We start from the raw sequence: 21,858 nt of genomic DNA, 5'->3' as shown, positions 1-21,858 counted from the left end.
ACACTTTTTAAAAGAGTTGAATGAAAATTTCTTTTAAAATCTATACTATTATTCAATTTTTTTCATAACCAGATCGACTATCGAACCATTTTGATCGATAGGACCGAAAAATTGTTATATCATATAAAATAATAATATAATATAGTAAATAATATGTTTCAAATTCTAAAAATCTTAAATGTTTTTATAAATAAAAATAAAATATATTTATCAAATTTTAAAATCTAAACAAAAATATATATTATTAACAAAAATAAATTAAAATAAACTCTAATACTATTAAAATAATATTTTAACAAAATTTAAAATCCAAATAAAGATATATATAACTAAAAATAAAATTTAAAATATAAGAAATATTTTTTTTAAGAAAATAAAAAATAATCAAAATCTAAACAAAAAAAATAAAAAATGTGAATCGGTCAGATAAGTTTTTAATTGATTCACGACAAGTCCGAATGGTTCTAATCGTTTTGACCGTAAAAATGGTTATTAGACTTGGTTCGGACCGGACTCGTGATCGGTTCTCGGTCAAACGATCGAACCGGTCGGTTCGATTTTAAAAACACGACTATTACTATTACTAGCATATTTTTACTTATACAGTTTGAATAATTATCTAAACATGATAATTTCTAATCAAANCAAATTCGAAATTAGGGTTTTGTTGGAATTAATTGATCATATTCTCCAATCTAGTTTGATTCTCGGTAACAAGTGTGAACTTTTTTTATTGTACTATTTTTGTATCTTGAAAAATTTTATATTCATTTTGTCATTTTTGTATCTTGAAAAATTTTATATTCATTTTGTCATTGAGTGCATGTGTGTGTTGTGGTCGTTATTTATGATTCTGTTTTGACAAATATTTATAAAATGTTTTTATACGAGTATTTTTTTACGAAATATTTTAGTATTTGAACAACTATTCTACAAAAATGTTTTTAAGTAAAGAAATACTATGTTTTGATTTTCAATATTAATTTAAACTTCAAAATAATTCTGTTTTTTTTTTAAATAAAAAAATTTTAAAAAGCTGAAATTATTTAATTACACTCTTACATTCACATAGCACAACACATGTATAATAACATAATTATATATAACAAACTCAAAGAAGATGTTGTACATGCGAACAAACACGTCGAAATTACAAACATTCGTAAAGTTTGCAAAATTGCAAAGCATGAATGTACGGCCGTAAATTGTTCGTTTTAAGTTTTATTTATTTAAATAATTCAAATGTGGTTTAACCGGAGTCCGGAGTAATGACATAATGTCACACATGTTAGCAATATCATACAACAAATAACAGAAAATGGCTAATGAATAAAAAAAAACTAATTAATGAAATTAACATAAAATCTCGTCTAATTAGATGACCAAAACCTTAAACAAACCAATTTATAAGGTGAATTTTCTAATTTTTCAATTCATGTAAATACTTTAACCAAAATGTTTTGCTAAACTTCGAGGAGATACAAATACATACTCTAACCAAAGTTTGAGTGACATAGAATTTGTTTTTCTTGTATCAATTGTTGCAGATTCTTACCTTTGTGCGAGATTCAAGAGCCTCAAAACATTTGGAGTGTGGGGTTTACATGATCAGATATAGTCCCTACGATTGCAAATACATTAAAGACATTGAATGAATTTTCCGCCCAAACTGCAAAGCATTTCATGCTATGTTGGCAATGCATAGGGATGGAGACCGACCAACATGTTCGAAACACCACTTTATGTAGGAAGAGTCAAGGAAAGATTTAAAAAGTTTAGAGTCTGTCGTTCTCTCACACCTCATACCGTAAAATTAATTATATGTTTGAGTGAAATTATATAATAGTATATTTAATTTTTTTTAGAGTAGGTCTTTTGTGAGACGGTCTCACGAATCTTTATCTGTGAGACGAGTCAACCCTACCGATATTCACAATAAAAAGTAATATTCTTAGCATAAAAAGTAATACTTTTTCATGGATGACTCAAACCAACGAAATTGATCCGTGAGACCGTGTCACAAGAATTTTTGTATTTTTTTAAAGGGCATGTAAGAAATTTCTTGAAGAAACATTACTTTTCATAAACTTAATAAATACTCAAAAAAGTTGGAACGGATTAATGGCCATAACTCATAACTCATAACTCAAAACCCACCATGTGATGAGCATTTATAATTGAGTAGGGGTCCTCCCAACACATCAAGGATTCAAGAGTCAATAAATATAGCAACTACAAATTTGATTATATTGAGCTGTCAAAATTTAAATAACTTTTTCTAAAAAAATATATATATTTACTATTCAAGATATATGAATCAAATTGACCACATTAATATTTACAATCTAATATTTGAATTCAAACAACTGAATTTTATTAAATCAACCGGAACCTCGAAATTGAATCGTTTAGAATGGGCTCCAATATAATATCATATATTAAATATATATTTACATATCATATAGGAGAAATTACATATTTAGTTATGTAACTCGAACATTTTTTTATTATTATTAGTCATGCTATTAGTCAATTTTTGGTTTAATCTCATAACTTATACTTTTTCTTCAATTTTAATATTTTTTTGTCGGAATGTTAAACGACTATGTCAGCAATCCGATGATATGTCGGCAATCTCAATAATTTTCAGTGACATATTATCATTTTCTAGCAAAAGTACATATTAACATAACAAAAAAATAAAACTTTATACGGAAAAAAAGTGTAATTATTGTAGTTAGTTATAACATATGGAGTTTGACCGAAGATAACAGTTTCAAATCAAAGCAAATAATATAGTACGGGAAATACCATGATTTATTTTCCATGGCCCCCTCGACAGCTAATAGTTTGTATATAATTTTCATGGAAAAAATTTGAGGTGCGCCCCTCAACTTTATCCGAAAAATGCGAGCCCCAAATCTTTAAATTCGACGTGTTATCTTATTTCCAAGATGTAGGAAAAGTAGTTGTTCCCATGATGATTGGACAAAGATATTATTTCCCATCTTATTCATGATTGTTGTTCAATCAATCTCGAATAAGTTTTTCAACTGTGCCTCTTTAAGGCAAATCTGCCCACGGTTAATCTTCAATTATCAATAATTTCTCCCTATTTTTTCTGTTTTTCTTGGTGTGCCACCTTTGATCATCTTAAATTTTAATTAAGAAAATTTGAATCAAAGAATGGAAATTTTTATATGATATTTGGGGACGTCAGGAAGAGGGTTCTTTTTGTTGAATCGTGACTAGGGAAGGGGGGGAAGAGGAGATGAGAATTCTGTTTTGTTGCAGGATTAAGAGGAGCGATACAATGAAGAAGAATTCTTTGAAAACTTCTAGAACTTCTGTTAAAGAAATTAAGGCTGATGCCGAGACATTATACACGATTGCCCGAAGTTTATCGATGAATACGGGTTAGAATCCTATAGTAATATCCATTTCTTCTGGTAAAATCTTCACGTTGCATCAGATGTATTTTTCTGTGCATGGTTTCTTTAGTTTTGGGTTTTATACATTAATATTGGAAGAACCCTTTATGTTTTTCTACACGTATGACTTCTTTTGGATTCCTTTTTTTTTTTCACGAAACTAGAGTTGCTTCTGATCAGAATTAATGTCATTTTGTTTCGAGGTATTTAGCCTCAGAAACCACGCTGAAATTCTAAAGTAATCCTTTACAGATGGAATGATATTTTGATATTGTTATGAACAGGTAACAGCAAACAGAGGATAATCGCTGAAGACATACTCAAGCATGGAAATGTGAGAGTTCCGGCTGAAGTATTTACTTTCCGAGAACTTGCTAATGCCACAGAAAATTTCGATCCCGAACTTCTAGTAGGTGAAGGAGGATTTGGAAGGGTCTACAAAGGATACCTCAAGAAAACAAATCAAGTATAAACATAAATATTTCAGAGTCTGATCTCTACTTTTTGCCTTTTTATTTTCAACGTTTAAAACTGGTAAATTATCTTAGATGGTTGATCTGTTTCCAGATTGTTGCTGTGAAGCAACTGGACAGAAATGGGGTTCAAGGGAACCGAGAATTCCTGTCGGAGGTCTTGACTTTAAGCCTCGTTCACCACCCGAATCTCGTGAATTTGATAGGATATTGTGCAGATGGCCGCCAACGGATATTGGTCTATGAGTACATGCATAATGGATCGTTAGAAGATCAACTTTTGGGTAGTTCTTGATTCATGATTTGTTATAGTAGCTAGTAAATTCAAAGTGTCGAAATGCATGGAATGTCGTAACGGTTGCATCTTTCTCCTGGTATCAGATTTGCCACCAGATAAGGAGCCTCTGGATTGGTACACGAGAATGCAGATAGCTAAAGGTGCAGCTCAAGGACTCGAGTACTTGCATGATACGGCAAATCCTCCAATAATATACCGCGATTTCAAGGCGTCCAACATATTATTAGACAAGAACTTCTGTCCTAAGTTGTCGGATTTTGGGCTTGCTAAGTTGGGCCCAACGGGAGGGCAGGATCACGTGTCAACGAGGGTGATGGGGACGTACGGGTATTGTGCACCCGAATACGCAAAAACCGGCCAGCTGACGACCAAATCCGATGTTTACAGTTTTGGGGTGGTGTTTCTTGAGATTATTTCAGGGAGGAGAGCTATTGATAACACAAAACCACCCGAGGAGGAGAATCTAGTAGATTGGGTTAGTTCTAGTAATATAATTTATATCAAATTTATACATTAGTTAAACTAACATATGGATTGATTTATATGTGTAGAGTAGATATATAGGTCTCTAGCAATCTAAATTAGGTTGTGAGTCTTGCAAACCCGACCCCTAGTCCAGCATTCATCCAAAGGGTATAATCATAATGTGGAATTTTCAGGCAATGCCACTATTCAAGGACAGGAGGAAGTTTACATTGATGGCCGATCCATTACTTGAAGGGAAGTACCCAATGAAGGGTCTATTCCAAGCTCTCGCTGTTGCAGCAATGTGTCTGCAGGAAGAGGCCAGCACGCGGCCGCTGATTGGAGATGTCGTCACCGCGCTCGAGTATTTAGCTATTCCGACGGATGAAGAAGATTCAAATGCAAGTGATCACATCTTAACAAGAACGTGATGGAGAGAGAGGATTAATGGATGGTAAATGCAATATTCCTCCCCGTTGGTCATATGACTATACTTTTGTGTTGGTAGTTTTGCTTTTCTATTTTGGAAAGATTTTCGGATATCAACAACGCAGTCAAAGGAGAGATTTGTTGAAGTTTCGGTTCTTTTTTAATCTCGATCCAAGAATTAAATTAACATGGACAAAATAATATATGCATGATTTGCTAGCTTATTCGAGAATCGAACGTTTTGGACCTTTGTTGCTATCAGATCGATGAATCTATAATGTGAGTTTTTAGGTGTAATATTCATATCAAATTCCCTTGGCTAGCTAGTGTGCATGTAGAGAGGGGGATCAATCCATTGGAACAAGAATGATTTATTTACATTGTTAACAAGTTTTATACGATAAATGAAGCGTGAATAACATAAAATGGAGTCTAAATAAATAACATTAGATTTCTATTACATCTTTGTGTAACTTTTATGCATATTTTCTAGTATTTCTAACATAGTTTTAGCCATTCAGTTAGAATTCTAGGTTCATGTATTCATGAGATACTTATTAGCATTGTTAATTCCTCCCACAACACGGACATGATAACATGGATACTACACGATATAGTTGAATTTTTTGGAATGAATATGCAAAGGCTAATTGTATGCTCGTGTCGTCCGGGCCCAATTCACAGGCTTAACTGTTGAATATTCACATTGATGCTCACTAAAAAATGGGGTTGGTATTTTCCGTTTATAAATATGGAGATGAGCTCCTCTGTGGCAGAACACGGCTAACCTGCTAACCAACCTACACGACTTACCTCCCAACCAAAACACCGAAAATCATGAAAAAAAGTGTTAGAAAGGGGCCCGAAGAACCCCTCCAACGTTGAAGATAAATTCCGACAATCAAAATATATGCTGAAAATTAAAGTGAATGCACCCTTGAAAATGAAATCAAACCTGATATTCATAGAGAAAAGAAATTACCAAAAATCAAAGGAGCACTTGTTTAAGCAAATCCTAACGACTCATGTCCTAGTCGAGAATTGAGCCCTCCCCAATTGAGTTAAGTAATCTACGAGATCTTGTTGTAAGGGAGATAGGACATTCATTTTGTCCCTTGTATCCAAGTTGCCAATCACAGAACTCAACTATGTAGTCGACCTCGAGAACATATCGGATGCCACTCTTTTTGTGTGTTTGAGGTAGAAATTTGAAAAATAGTTCTCACGTACATCCAAATAGTACATATATTGAAGAATTTAGTTTCCCTTTACAAAGTGGATGTCACATCAAACCTCGTTCCAAGATTGACACATTATCACTTTTCGTTCAGATCTTCTCGATCACTGGATTAGGAGGTCGGCCAACTGGGAGCTCAAGTAAGTTAAGCAGCTAGGAGTTAGGAGCTCAAGTCAAGTAGCTAAAAGCTAGGAGATATGAGCTCTTTTAGTTGGCATGGGAGCTAGGCAAGGCATCAGAGTTGGGCCAAGGCAAGGGAGCTAGGCCAAGGGAGGGTCATCTCAGATGATTGTTAGTTTATTCGAGATATGTAATCCTCTGTTAATGTCGCGAATCTGAACTGAGCTGACTTGTAGAATTTTATGTGGGATCTTTCCTACGAGTATCATATATCGGATTTAGATCCTCTACTGTATTTGAAAACACAGCATTTGGTGCTGTGCATTTTTACACGAGATGATCACATGATCATCTCGTTTAATCTGATAACTTTTTAAATTTATCTCATATGGTGTGATGTCCACAAGATGATCATGTGAGCATCTCGTGTAAAAAGTGCACAGCATTTGGTAATGTGTTTGCTGTGTTTTTAACATAGTAGAGGATCCAAATCCTCATATATCCTATGTCATGACTGCGAAATATAACCCACAAACCTTTTTCTTGAAATTTTGGAAGTGAGTACTCTAATTCCTAGAAGCTCATCAATTCTAGAATTAACATTTAATAAACGTCTACCTTGCATCTCAAATGGCCCAATTCATATACTTAATTATTTAAGCATACAAGTTAATGCACAATTAAATATAAAGGTATTAAACTAATTATTGACATATGATATGTGTGTTTTTTTTTAAAAAATATTACCATACTAAAAATAGTATAAATACTTTTTTTAATGATCTGATATAAATACATATTAGTGATACCCACAATGAAAAGTGAACATGTTCTAATCTTGGAGCGAGGTTTGATCTGACCTCCACTCCTTGAAGAGAAACCAAATCCTTCAAGATCTGTGATATTTGGATGTATGTGAGAAAGATCATTCGAATGTGTACATCAAGCATACAAAACGAACTATCTCCTACAGAGACCGGTAATGTTCTCGAGGTCAGCAACATAGTTGAGCTCTTTGACATGTGACTTACTAAAAGTACGAAATGAATGTTCTATCTCCTATACAACACAATCTCATTGGTTAATTTACTTACCTCAATTGGGGATAGCTCAGTTCCGACTTAGGGCATGAGCTCCTAAGATTTGCTAAAACAAGTGCTCATTTGACTTTTGGTAACTCTTTCTTCTTATGAATACTTGGTTTGATTTCATTTTGTAGGGTTCATTCACTTTTATTTTGAGCATATATTTTGATAGCCGGAATTTGACTTGACTGTGAGAGAAGTACACCGGAGTGAACTGAAAAGATAATACAGAAAGAGTTTGACCGAACTTTGTGAACCAATGGTGAAAATCAATAAACCACAAGCATTAGATCGACAAAATAAAATGTTACCGAAAGTAAAACACACAAGAAATATTTATGAAAGTTAAAAGGACAACATTTCTAGGTATCTAATCCTTCTCTTTCAAGAAGGTTTTTTCTAAAATATTTTAGTTTTTACGTCTTTTGTAAATATGTAATTCAGTAGGACTTATACATTGCATAACACTAATATTCTTTTTCAAATAACTGATTTTTTTTAAATACTTATTATTATAATAATAATATATTAAGCGATAAATATTTAATAATTTATTATAATTATAAAAATAAAAAGTTGAGTACTTAAAAACATTTGGATACGATAAATTATCTTATGCAAAAAGAATATTGAGACAAGATAAGTAATTAAATGATTAAGAGACTCGAAAAAATAGTGAAAAAAATATATTTGAAAATAAGCAAGAAAATTCAGTAGACTAAAAAAATTATTTTCTCTCAAGTGAATTTTAGATACCATTGGAGTAAGGATTCAAAGTTGATTTGAATACCTTACGTCTACTTAAGGAAAACATGTATCTCACACAACCAAATTAAAATTAAAATTAAAATTAAATTTAAAATTAGATTGTTCATTCACGTGTAATTGAAATTATCTTCATGCTGCTCGATCCATCTGCTCTGTTGGACTTGATGCGGTGGGGAAGAAAGTAAGCTGCGTGACAGAATTCGGTGGGGTTGGCATATACCTATTTAATGGTTGAGTTATGCTCATATATCCTCAGAATGGTCCATCGGGTCTCTGTCATCTCCACCGTTAGTTTATTATTTACACAAAATCTACGCAACCAAACCAGCTTCTCTACAGTTTACTCCGATCATTTAATTAATTTCCCCAATTTTTTTTAATTATTTTTTAACCTTAGAACCAGCTGCTATTATTTTTTGTGTGTTTAATCATATCAAACCAAGCTCAAGCTCGAGCTCGATTTCGACCTCGACAATTTAATCAAACCAAGGTCAAGCTGAAGGATATTCAGCTCGTGATCTCGCAAACATGTTCATTAATAGGCTCGCAAGCTCGAGTTTCAGCGGTTCGTTTATGTTTTTTTAGTTGTTATGCTTGTCGTTTTGATTATTTATGAATAAATTTACTCTTTTATGTCTGATTTAAAATTAGTTTATAGATATATTCAATTTTTAACAAGTTCAAACTTGATCTCAATTGAATGTTTTACAAGCTCAAAAATGAGTCGAGCTCAAGTCAGGCTTGTTAAACAGATAAACGAGCTATTAATGAATCAAGCTCGAGTCCGGTTTGATTAACATGATAAACGAGCCGAGCTCGAGCTTCTCGCGATCTTAGTAATTTCAAGATAAACGAAACTCGAGCCTAATAATAAAAGCTCGAATCGAGTTTGAACCGAACTCGAGCTTATATCAATTTTAAACGTTCCAAACTCAAACCTAATATTATTTGACTTGATTTGAATTATTTGCACTATTCCCACTCTTTTGATTGAAGATCAACATATCCTTCCATCAAAACCACACATTTAACAATTTCCACGTCTTTTCGATTCAATGCTATCTATTTAAGTTATAGCTAGGTCCACATTGTTGTTCAGATGTTGTCTCCCAATAAAAACAACAACAATAAATACTAATAATATTATAATAATAATTCCACATATATTCAATGATATCACCTAATCATACTATTTGATTCACACTTTTACTCCTTTCACACAAAATATATAATCAAATTTTCACATTTAATATTATTTTATCTATTTCATTTTATCAATCTACATACTCTTATCAATAATTAATAACATTAACCAAATTCACATATTATTTTATTCTATTAAAACATTCATTAAATAAAGCTAAAACAATAAATTTCATCATGAAATTTAGTTGTCCAATAATTTTCTTAATATGTATAAAAAAATATTATTAAATTTGAAAATACGTAATGAATAGAGCATTGAATTTTAAGTTTCAAAATAACTTTCCCCCAAAATTAAGGCTGCACACTGATTTACGACATTTATATCAAATGGGATAAATTTTGATGTGGACTGTGGGTGTGTGCATAGTGTACACCTTGATGTGTTCAGCTTACTTGAGAGAATTATTGTAGTCAAAATCTGTCGAAAAAAGAATTTTTGTTATTCAAATTAAAAAAAGAAAGAAAAAAAATTTGTAGTAAAAAAACTCACGATTTTTTTAATAAAAATCTTGCGATATAACTTTATTACTAATAAATAAAGTATAAATTGCATTTCGATTTTACTGGAAAAAAAAAGAAGCAATCGAATACAAAACATTTAAACCGAACAAACCAAAACAGTAACAGATGGATTAATAGACTTCAAGTCTGCGCAATCCATAATTCAAAAGTTTGCCCGTGGCAGAATAATTGCTTTCAGCGGATCCCTCATGACAACAGTAAATGCGAAGGTTTCGGTAGGGTCGGGCGGGTTATCCGGGATGGGGATCCACTTAAAAGCTTGGACCATCCTGGCTAGGAGCAAGTTCACATGTAAGGTGCCCAAACTCCAGGCGGGGCAAATCCTCCTACCCGTCCCAAACGGCAGCATCTTCACTCCCTTCATTCCGGTGATATCCACCTCCACGCCGTCGCCGGTTAAGAACCTCTCTGGCTTGAATTCGCTAGGGTTCTGCCACATGTCCGGATCCTCCGTCAGCCACGCCGTGTAAAACTCCACATTTGCGTCGGCAGGAATTGTGTATCCCCCAAGCTCTATTGTTTTCGTGGCTGCATGGATTATAAGAAAATTATTGTGAGACTAATTAGAATTTGAAAAAATATATATATAGCAACTGGCTTCGCATGGCATTCAGATAATTGAAAAGACGTACCTGCATGTGAGAGCAAAAAATGACTTGGAGGGTGTCTTCTGAAAGTTTCCTTAACTATGGCTCCAAGATATGGCATTTTCTCAACCTCACTCTCAGTCAGCACTCCATCTTTACCCACAACATGAACAATTTCATTATACAATTTTCCTTGGATTTCTTGATTCTGTACTAGATGGAGCAAAGCCCACTCCAGCGTGGTGGCGCTCGTATCAGTTCCCGCGTTAATGGCTTCCGAACAAAGCGTCACCATTTCTTCTTCCCCAAGCTTTCCTCTTCCCGCCGGTTCAAGGTCAAACAGTGAATCAATGTACGCAGCCCCGATGGGGCTCGACATTTCTGAAGTGGCGGCTGTGTGTTTTCCTCCACTCTCAACAAATACCTTTCTGTTTCGAATCAATGGAACCAAACATTCCAGCTGTTTCCTTCTCAGTTCCTTAGCTTCCTTTACCTGCCGTCGGAAAAGCGGGGTCAGCAACGGCAAGAAATCCGGCAGCTTCGGCGTTGTCATCATCATCACATCTTTCAATATACTCTCGATGACTTTGATTCGTTCTTCGGAAATCTTTGCCCCGAAGCACAAGCAAATAAGAATGCTGCATATGGTAAGCCTGCAATTACTCATCACCTCCACATATCCGACGCGGGACGCTTCTTCCTGAAGCCGCCTCATGTGGTTTTCCATAGCCCATTTTCTTATCCAACCACACTGCTTGATTCTCGCCGGATTTATCAGCTCGGTCACGAAGTTGCGGCGGAGGGAACGCCACAGAGGGCCGTACTCAGCCGAGTTTATGGCGCACTTCCCGACGCTGAATATGAGTCTGATAGGGGAATCCGCCGGCCTGCTGGCAAAGAGCGCGCCTTTCTGAACCAGGGCTTCATGTATCAACTCCGAGCTGGTGATAATAACAAGAGTTCGTTGCCCCATCTGCATGGTGAAAATGGGACCATATTTTACACGTAAATCACGAACAACATATATGAAAGTCTGGCGCTGGAGGATCACTTGGAACAAGTTCCCCACAAGTGGCCAACCAGTCGGACCCGGTGGTAGGTTTTTAGATTTTCCGCTGGGGGAGGACCAGTATCGCCACCATAAGCGGAGGAAAAGGGCTGTCAGGAATAATACAACAACGTCTATAATTTCCATTAATCTTTTTATGTTTTTTCTAATGGCAAATGGCTGACCAGTGAGTACATAACGTTGGATATAAATAAGAAGAGTTTTCACGCCACCAATTACTGGACTGAAATAAATATTTTCATCAGAAATATTTATTAAGGGTCATACTGTGCGCTTTTATAAGTCAAATATTTCAATATTTTTAAATATTATTTTCACAGTGTTGCAGAGTTACTCGATAGCTGCAACATTCATTAAGTCATGCATGTGCGTCATTTGTTAAAAGGTCAGTAAAAGAGATCCATGCGCAAGTTTTAATTAATTTGTATATCAATTATTCACCATTCATTAGGGTTTTGGGGCCCTTGGCAAAAAGAGTATGGGCTATGAAAAACATTATGAATCTTACTTCATTTTCCCATAGATCATATATATGAATATTTTAGATATAATTATATTTTTGATCATACAATTTACACTTACGTTTCTGATACTATTTTCAATAGATCACTATTTTTTTTTCAATTTAGTTTTTTTCTATTGAAGTGCGTTGACAATTTCAGGTGTCACGTCACTAGTATAAAATAGATTATATACTTCAGATATCACACGAAATAATATACATTTATTAATCAACTAAATAGACCATTTTAAAAAGCGAAGTATTTGACTGGTCCAATGAGCCAAAACCATCTCGAAATTGGGCCGAATACTTCATCGATTTCGTAAAATGACGAAGCAAAAGATCACATTTTATGCTCATTTAACATTAATTGACGAAGTAAATAACCACTTTTACTTCACAATATTTTGAAATGTGATGAATTAATTGTTTTCTTCTACTTTGCTCCATTGAATTTGTCGAAATATATTTATTTTATTACTTGACCATTTATTTGCAATATTTTATGAAATAATTGTTGAATACAACTCAACTAATTTAATATATATTATTAAACAACATAATATAAAAAATATAAATTATTAAACAAAAAATATAACTTTCCCAAACATTTTGTATCTAATATATAATATCATTCAATAATCGTGACTCAAAAAGTCAAAATCTCGGTATATCGAAATTTTTTGTACATATAATTAGGTATATCGAAATTTTCGATACGTATAATTAACATACATACACCAAAATGTTGTGATATATCAAAATTTCGATATGGTATCAGTATGTACCGTTTTATCTTTTATTTTTTTTTATAAAAATTAACATAATTATTTAAAATTTTATATATATTATTTCGGTATTTCGATATATACCGAAAATTTTCAAATTTCATACCGGTGCTACACGAAAATTTCGGTATCAATATCATACTGTAAATTCAGTATTTTTTAGTACGGTAATCTCGTTATACCGAAAATTCGATATTTTTTTCTATCCTATTCCAGTGTTCTATTATTTCTGAACGTATATTTATTTAATTTAAATTGAATAGATTATAGGTATCATTTAATAAGTGACGGATAGTTTCTTTCAAAACCTCTGAATTTATCTATTTTAGGGAACCTATTAATCTCTGAGCATTGTACTTAGTTAATAATTAAGGTGCCAAGTAATATATGAATACGTACTACATATGCGTGAATAATTCCTACGTAAAAATATGAAACCAGTGAATGACATAACACAGAAAAAACCGAAAAAGGAAAACGGCATAACCTCTTAGTAAAAATCTCTTCCACTGAATAACAAACTCAAATAGAACATACAGTTTTACGAGTTTGATCAGGCGTCGGAAGGCAAATCTAAGATTTGATTTTCACGAAGCTACATATTCGAATCCGCAGTGAAAAATAATATTTTTGACATAAAAAATAATAATTTACACTCAAATCGGTATATATATTACATAATGTACTTTTTTACATAAAAAAAATAATTGCAATTTAAAAATTATTTCAAGGTTCTATAATTAGATATTTGAAATTTTATTTATCAAATCTTTGGAATAATTTCAATTTTAAAATAATAATAGTAATAAGAAGGTTAGGTTGGGATTCTTCTTGGGCTACAGTATCTCAGTTGATTTGGGCTAACTTCTATCCATCCCTTGCTAAGGCCCAACCCGTAATAAATTGGGCAAACACCACTGCTAGACTACTGCCTCATGAAGAAAATGTACATGCTTTCCTTCCCGCCAATTTAAATTTATCCAAAATGTCAAATTTATAATTTAATTTTTCAAATATTGAATATATTCTAAAATATTCGTGTAAGAGTTTTGTATTCAGATGCTAAATTTGGAAATTTTCCTCGAAGTTGCACTAGAAAGAAAATTCTTGACGAACAATTAGTTTATTGACGTCCATCGTCCCGACTTTTAGAAAATTAGCCTCCTAATTTAATATATAAATTTTTTTATTCACGATGGCTGGCAGCCTTTCCATACGGCCGAGGCCTGCTAATATTTATACAGATCATTTATTATTCCAACAACCTTCATATTCCGTTGCATTAAATATAGGTTGGCTGGGTGACCTCATGACATAATGTAAGGTCACGCTCACGCTCACGCTCACGCTCACGTACTTCTTCTTTATGGCTAATTTAAACAATGCATGTCAAATTGACTATTAAAAAATAATAATAATAAATATTATGGTCATCAGAATTGTTATAACAACAAATCAATAATAATGTTTAAAAATGTTAAAATAGAAATATGTATATAAAATATATAATAGTGAATTTAACCATGATATAAAAGAGATAACAGTTAATAATAGTGAGTCTCTTGAGAGACGGTCTCACGAATCTTTATCTGTGAGACGGGTCAAATCCACCGATATTTACAATAAAAAGAAATAATTTTAGCATAAAAAGTAATACTTTTTTCATTGATGACCCAAATAAGATATCCGTCTCACAAAATACGACCCTTGAGACCGTGTCACACAAGTTTTTATCATGTAAAAATGGTCATTTGAGTTTGCGTCTTTTGTGTTTTAATCCTGTAAATATCTAATTTAGGGTTTTGATTCATGTAACTTAAGTTGTTTTAAGACTTTTGGCACTTTTATGATGTAGTAGTTATGTGATGTCAAACACATCAGTATTTCTCAATTTTGCATAAATATTTTCTGATGTCACGTCAACATTTTGTCTTGATCAACACTCTAGCAAAAAAAAAAGACTAGAAACCATAACACAATCAACTAATATGGACAAAACATAAATAGTCGAAACTATTTTGGCTATTTTCACAAAATATAATAATAATAATAATAATTCTATAAAAGAATTGTACTTTATTATTCTTGCAAAAAATTACTAAGAGTGAATAAAAAATATTTTGCAGAAGGAAAACATCTTAGAAAAATGTCAAACATATTGTTTCTTTCTACGGGGTCAAATTGTCTATGGATTTTTTTCCATGAAATACGAACATGCATGCAAACTGCGGACGGATGAATATTTATTCTCGGAGAAACAATAAATAAATAAAATCTGATCTAAATATTGATTGTTGAGTACCCAAGCAAAATGCATAATAACAGCTTGATCCTTTTTTTAAATAAAAATCTCTTCCGAGTGACAAAAGGAATTAAAATTCTAACTCCGATCTCAAAACGAAACAAAAGATGCATAAATAGTTTGGTTTAACATTACAAATTGACAAGGTTCTTGTTTACTTGATCATCTTTAATATGCAAGCAGAGTCAATACCCGAACCGAATACCCTTGCAGGGCAGTGAAAATCCATCTGCATTCATGTATTGAATCCAAGATAAACACCACAAGGCAAGGATATACGCCAGGTTCGTTCTTGACTTCTTCCCTTGCTTCGCGTCCTTTACGTAAACAAACCCTATTCTTCGACATCGCTACTTCATCTCGATCATCACTGCAAAATATGGTCATTAATTAAGCTAAACGTTTGGAAAAAGATCTCCAAAACAGTACTAGCTAGTAACTTGTGAACTTTGATCCATAAGTACTAAACCAAATCACGTTCCAGATGATCTTCTGCTCTATGTAGTGTTCGAATTTAGAATGGTGGATGACACCAGAAACACGTTACCTTGACTTACACAAATATATATGGATACAGTACCAATCGGATACAAGTTGGAAGAGGAAGTTCCATGCTAAAACTGATATGGTATGGGTATTGGATCATGACAAACATCAAGTGCCTCACATGGTATCTGTTAGTTATCCCACTTGGGTTGGATAAATAACCTGGCTTGGACAATTCTCCCCCTTGAGCTAGCTTTTGGGGTTGAGTTAGGTTCAAATTCTAATCTTCACAGTATCATGACAAACATTAAAAGAAACTGACATGGGATCAAGACCGACATTGTAGGGAAATCAAGACTGACCAAATTTGTGTAACAAGTCACGAGTTTGCAGGCAACAAAGTAGCAAGCTCATAAAAATTTACCTTGAAGATGATGTTTTGGTCATGCACCCTCACCCACTACCGCACCCCTGATCCTTTCAACAGTGCATTTAATAAGGCTATTAACCGTCGCAACCGAGCCCAGAGAGAGTTTAGCTGTTGGAACAGAATCGACAAGTATCTGAAAGGCAACCGTGAGCAAAGATCCACCAGATCCAACTTCAGGAACTTCTCCCGCCTGATTGTTTGGTCCATTAGGTAGTATAGCAAAACCAGAAGGTAGGAGGGCAACATAATCAGGGTCCCCGCCGCTTAAGACCACATTCATGGCGACAATGTCAACTGGAGCGTAAATAACATAGGATCCGGTCGAATCGGTGCAACTCTCTTGTAAGATCAGCATATTGCTTTGGCTTGAGTTTGAGCTCTACATGAATTAAGATTCATCTTGAAGTTATGGAATCCATTTTCAGTGAATATGTAGCATGATTAACATGATTGATGAGTGGAGTGAGTTATTAATTGTAACTTACATTGACACGCAGTAAAGAAACCGAGTTTCCTGGATCACGACCATTGGCTATATGTGCCATTTCTTGAACAAGACCGCCATTTGAAAGAATATCCCACTTTAATGATACGAAACAGATAAATTAAGATTATGTAGCAATCTAGATAAGCTTAATCTAAAGACAAATATGTGAGAGAAATTAAGATTATGTGGCAATCTAGATAAGCTAAATCTAAGACAAATATGACATGTACCCCAGTAATTAGCATGTGTATGTTATAGCTAACAGAAATGATCTCACACTTGACACCTCCGATTTCTCATCTTCATCCACAACAAATCTCAAATAAGATTCAAGGATTCAAGTCCGAATAGTACCTCGCTTCTAGAATTCTCATCCCGTAGGAAATCAAAAACTCGTTTTGGTGGAACTGGCAGCCAAAACGAAGTTGCAGCACTAAGCACAATCCCAGGAGGTCTGCCTGGATCATCGACACTCTTTCTGGTCATAACTCGAACATCGTCAGCACCACTTCCGGACAACGTTGTCCATGTATGTGCCGTAGAAGCACCAACGCCAGTGCAGAAGCTCATCACCATTCGTTCTGCCAGCTTCAGCATACTCTTTCTACCTTCTGGGGAAGATATCACTGCACCATGGTATATAATTAGAATCCGGAAAATATTATTGTACGGATAAGAACAGTTGTGCAACGATCTTTATTACATACCCCCAGCTTCTCCAGCTGTAATGTTATTAGCCATCACACTTGCTAGCCGTTCACATTGTCGGTCAAGGGTTGCAACCCAGCGTCTTGCCCCGAATGCAAGCCCTGAGTTAACTAATGACCTGTATATGCTATGAACCGCTCTATCATCCACTTCTACATGTTCAACCCATGTAACCTAGCATAAATTTGTCCCGAATTTGATTAGATAAATTCATTTTCGACACTAATTGCTCATTAGAATGTGAATTCAGCCGTACTTTGGAGTAGCCGTTGGGCAATTCTTGAATCAAACAACCAGATGGCCTTCTTCTACACCTCGATATAGTAGTAGGTCTTAGGTTGTCCAAAGAGACATCAACAACAGCCCAAATTCCATCAGCGTGGTGTTTGCAATATCGTACAAAGTAGTTTTCGCGGGTCGGGACCAAAGGAGAGGGGACTTGGAACTCGGCGGTCATCTGAAAATCAAATCAAATACAATATTAATTAAGAAAAGATTATTATAAACTTAGGTATACAGCAAATTAGAAAGTTCACTTAAACCAATCTTCTCAAACGTACCACTTGCAAAGCTCCATTGTAGTTACCAGCCACACCAGTAGATAAGATTTCCAAAGTCATTGCTCTAGAAACAATACTAGAAAACACGCTCGACCACTGATTCTGTAAAATCAAGAATCAAATGAATTCCAAACAGAACAAAAAAAACATAATCATGAAACCATACCGCATCCATCAGAATCTCCACCAAGTTAATGTGATTCATAATCACGACGGTCGACTCACGAGAAGCTTCAGATTTCAATCCCAAAGGCTTCGGCCCTATCCCACGTGGGAACGTCCTCATATACTCCTCTTCATTCAAAGTCTCAGCAGAATTACCAGTGCCAGGAATCCATAAGGGCTCTCCAGTTTGAGCCATCCTGAACAACTCCTCCATTGCTGCAACAGCAAGCTCAATAATCATTGGCTTTTCAGAATCACTTGGGCCAGAAACCGACCTAAGAAGATCAGCTGCTCCGAATATCTCTCCTGCAGACATGCTTGCATGTGACGCGAAATTTCCTACTCCAAGATCAAGTGAACGAGATGCTCCAGGTGACAGATGAGGGTAAGTGAGCATTGGTTTTCCGACATACTTCGCAGCGATTCCAGAAATCCTATCGATCTGGAAGTACATCGTATATACATATATTTGTATAGTTTCATCAACGCCTTTAAAACAATTAAACGGTTACAATTTTCCACGTAATTAATATTAAAGTACCTCTTCTCTTAAACGAACATTTTCGATCCTAAGATGCTGTTCATCAAATGACATTTCACCAATGGCTGCCGGGCCGCCACAGTTTGGACAGGTAGCATTGCCGAGAGCTTCTTTGTAACGAACGTTCTCGGCACGCAGCTTATCATTGTCGTTCCTGAGCTGTGTGTTCTCATGGCGTTCATGTTGGGCCTGCAATTAATCCTCAAAATCTATTGACAATCAAATCAAAACTTCCCAAAAAATAACAAGAACTGATACAAATGCCCACGACAACATCCCAAAAATGTGAAAAAGGTTCACATCACCTTCATTTGAGTGCGTTTGTTTTGGAACCAAAATTTAATTTGTAATGGCTCCAAACCCAGTCGACGGCCAAGCTCCTTCCTTTGTTTATCATCAGGATGAGGGCATTCCTTAAAAAACCTGTTCAAACAGCACATTGTAAGGGGTAAAGTAAAAAAGAAAATAAAACGTTAGATGCACAAGAAAATGGGAGCAGCTTACGATTCCATTTCCTGTATTTGGTGCTGTGTGTGGCGATGATATCTTTTCTTCTTGGGACGTTGATTGGGATCTTGATCGTCACCGGAGGGGGCTTCCATTATATCAGTTCCCGATTTGCTTTCATACTCATCGTCCCCAATAAGGTCCAACTCGTTTTCTGGGCTTTTATGACCCAAGTCTAGCAAGTGATGGTGGCTATTGAACATGTTTGACTGAAACATTTCTACTTTATATAATGCGCTACAGAGGCTGCCAAGAAACTGGAGTCTTTGCTATCTGGGATAAGAATTTGACTTGAAATCAGATCTGATAATTATAATTAATGAATCTTTTAGAGAAATGAGGAAGGTAACAACAAACAAAAATCTGACGAAATCTGGAAACAATTAATTAATTATTCTATCAGGGCCACAAATCTGTTTCTTTACCCAACAACAGAAAATACATGCACATGAAAATGGCTATTAAAACTTAAATCAGTGGAGTACGAGAGTGTGCCCAAGTTATTTAGTGAGTGTTCTGAGAAGGGTTTGAAGAGGGAATTATTAATTAATTTTTAGTCCGTGCTCTGTTACTGTAATCCGATATAAAATTGCTTCTTTTTTTTTTTCGGAGAAAACAAAAGAGGAAAATGAAATGGTTGACAAGAAACAGTCCGCCATTAAATGGGTTGTCCATTCCGCATGCTGTTTCATCAGAATTGAATTAAATTAAACTTCTTAAAGATGAGGGTGCACAACATGGTAGGCAAACATTAAATTCAATCTAGAACGACTCAAATAGTAGAAAAAAATTTGTACTTTTTCCGTGTTACAAAATAAAGATAAAATAAACTCCCGACCTCGTTAATCTATTCAAGAATGGAGGTCTTCAGACTTTCCGGAGAGGTTATTCCACCATGCCTAAGCATCAGTCGTTGAAGTTGCAGATATTTACCAATAAACCCTAGGAAATTCTGTAATAAACTTGTACTTCCTTTCTCTCTCAGAAATAGGGGCTTAGCTAGCTTTTTGACTTTTAAATGTCAGTGCGTTGAGTTTAAGCAGATTCTCTGGCAGTGTCTGAGAAAAAGCAAACGAAATGGTTACATGTAACAACAGACTAGCAATGGACTTTTGTTTTTTTTTTTAAGCTTCCAAACAAGACTTTTCTTCTTTTTCCTCTCTCCTGAAGTGACAAACGGCCAAAATGAGAAAAAAAATATAATGAAACAAAGAGTTGACACTGTGCGAGCCTTTCACACCAAGCAACGTTAAGTTTTTTCGAACTGCGATCACATAAAACGCTTACAAGATACAGGCTGGAGTGATCCAACTCAAACATTATCTCTTCAAGTAGAAACAAATAGCGGAAATAACAAAGAAATAAAGAAGACAGCTGAATTCGGTAAGTACCCTTCACATAAAATGAAACTTAATGCTGTTTTACAGATGAGCAGAAGCTTGAAAGTTGATAAAAAAAGACGCATGCTCAAAGTTGAGTGAACTTACAGTAGCTGGAACTTCCAAGAAAACCCTATTCCGAAATTAGGGTAAAGCAAAAGAGTGAAGGCTGAGATCTACTTCTGAGGCTTAAAAAACCAGTTCCCGGATGGAAAACTAGTATGGCCTGAAGTTTATTGCAGATGGTGCTTTTCTTGTGAGTAGAATTTAAGAGGAATAGTGAGATATTGGGATTGAAAGGGATATAAATGGATGAGGAAAAAGAGGCGATAAATTCAAAATAGCAAGACTATTAATTAAAGGAAAAAGAAAAAGAAAAAGAAAAGAATTTCAGAGAAGGGTGGGTGATGAAGAGGCGAAGAAAGGAAAAGGGGAAGATGTAGCAGCGAAGGAGTAATTGCAGAGCGTGTAGAAAGGGTGCGAGAGCATTAATGGCGGGGCGTGAGGAGAGAGCCGAGTCTTTATTGCTCAAGAAAGAGAGGGGTTTGGGGTTGGTATCTCGGGTTTAAATTTCCTCTGTAAAAATCATTATAGTAAATATTCTTGAAATCTTTCTTTTTTCTTTTGAATTCATTTCGTTTTTATATCTTTTGAATCTTATGATATTGCATGTTAATAATATTAATGGTCCAAAATTTTGTTGTGTATTTCACAACAATATGCATGTATTGTTTGGGCATTTGTTATCTAATTCATAATGAAATGATATACATTTGATTACGCTAATATTGTTTAATTAGGATTTAGTTTGTAATGATTCTATTCATAAAATTGAGTGTATTAGGACAAGTGGAATGTAGATAATGCAATTCAATTAATTAATGTTTTATAAGAGCTAATTAAGGGTTTTAACTTTGCATGTTTTATTTTAAAAATAAATATTTTTGTCATATTTTGCGTTTTCGCCATTTAATTAGTCAAATTGAAATTTGTTTTTGTTTTTTTTATTATAAAAAAATCATTTTACCAAACCTTAACATGATGTTAGATAAGTTAACGGTATCTGGTGTTTCAATTATATATATTGTCCGTCAACAATTTTCAATACAACATTAGTATTTCGGTAAAATAGATATTATATATATATATATATATGCATATGACATATTATTTTTAAATATATTTTTTTTGTGACAAGTGATTTTAATGTATTTGATATTAGATATTTTAAATAATCCTTAAAATTTAGTTTATTATACCATTAATTAAGAAAAATTATTCTTCTAAGAAATTAGGAAAAAATACTAATATAA

At 34.2% G+C, this 21,858-nt stretch overlaps 3 protein-coding genes across 6 annotated transcripts; 1 reads left to right on the top strand and 2 right to left on the bottom strand.

Annotated features, from left to right (window-relative positions):
* The first annotated feature begins 2,866 nt into the window (after positions 1-2,866).
* LOC140964392 (probable serine/threonine-protein kinase PBL23) lies at positions 2,867-5,318 on the top strand. The gene is made up of 5 exons (XM_073424120.1): positions 2,867-3,416; positions 3,716-3,897; positions 3,999-4,188; positions 4,286-4,677; positions 4,862-5,318. The coding sequence occupies exons 1-5, from the start codon at positions 3,272-3,274 to the stop codon at positions 5,096-5,098; spliced, it is 1,146 nt and encodes a 381-aa protein (XP_073280221.1). The 5' UTR covers positions 2,867-3,271; the 3' UTR covers positions 5,099-5,318.
* Positions 5,319-10,104: 4,786 nt separating this feature from the next.
* LOC140965119 (cytochrome P450 77A3-like) lies at positions 10,105-11,844 on the bottom strand. The gene is made up of 2 exons (XM_073425180.1): positions 10,667-11,844; positions 10,105-10,562 (listed from the first exon to the last, which is right to left on the bottom strand). The coding sequence occupies exons 1-2, from the start codon at positions 11,814-11,816 to the stop codon at positions 10,177-10,179; spliced, it is 1,536 nt and encodes a 511-aa protein (XP_073281281.1). The 5' UTR covers positions 11,817-11,844; the 3' UTR covers positions 10,105-10,176.
* Positions 11,845-15,274: 3,430 nt separating this feature from the next.
* LOC140964562 (homeobox-leucine zipper protein MERISTEM L1-like) lies at positions 15,275-21,029 on the bottom strand. Of its 4 annotated transcripts, none has more exons than XM_073424429.1 (13): positions 20,654-21,029; positions 20,005-20,224; positions 19,164-19,469; positions 18,965-19,082; positions 18,660-18,848; positions 18,120-18,560; positions 17,954-18,055; positions 17,650-17,850; positions 17,393-17,567; positions 17,040-17,311; positions 16,684-16,779; positions 16,193-16,577; positions 15,275-15,652 (listed from the first exon to the last, which is right to left on the bottom strand). In XM_073424429.1, exons 3-12 carry the CDS (start codon positions 19,382-19,384, stop codon positions 16,212-16,214), a joined length of 2,181 nt encoding a protein of 726 aa, XP_073280530.1. In that variant the 5' UTR covers positions 19,385-19,469; positions 20,005-20,224; positions 20,654-21,029; the 3' UTR covers positions 15,275-15,652; positions 16,193-16,211. The 4 variants fall into 4 exon arrangements, with proteins under 4 accessions (XP_073280530.1, XP_073280532.1, XP_073280531.1 ...); XM_073424427.1 differs by having other exon boundaries at positions 15,276-15,652; positions 19,164-19,439; XM_073424431.1 differs by lacking the exon at positions 20,005-20,224.
* Between the last annotated feature and the right edge of the window lie 829 nt (positions 21,030-21,858).

The sequence above is a fragment of the Primulina huaijiensis genome, chromosome 18, assembly GCF_012295235.1.
Source record: "Primulina huaijiensis isolate GDHJ02 chromosome 18, ASM1229523v2, whole genome shotgun sequence".
In the NCBI taxonomy this organism is placed as follows: Eukaryota; Viridiplantae; Streptophyta; class Magnoliopsida; order Lamiales; family Gesneriaceae; genus Primulina; species Primulina huaijiensis.
Note: the sequence above shows the minus strand (reverse complement) of the source record. Positions and strands in the feature narration are given on the sequence as shown.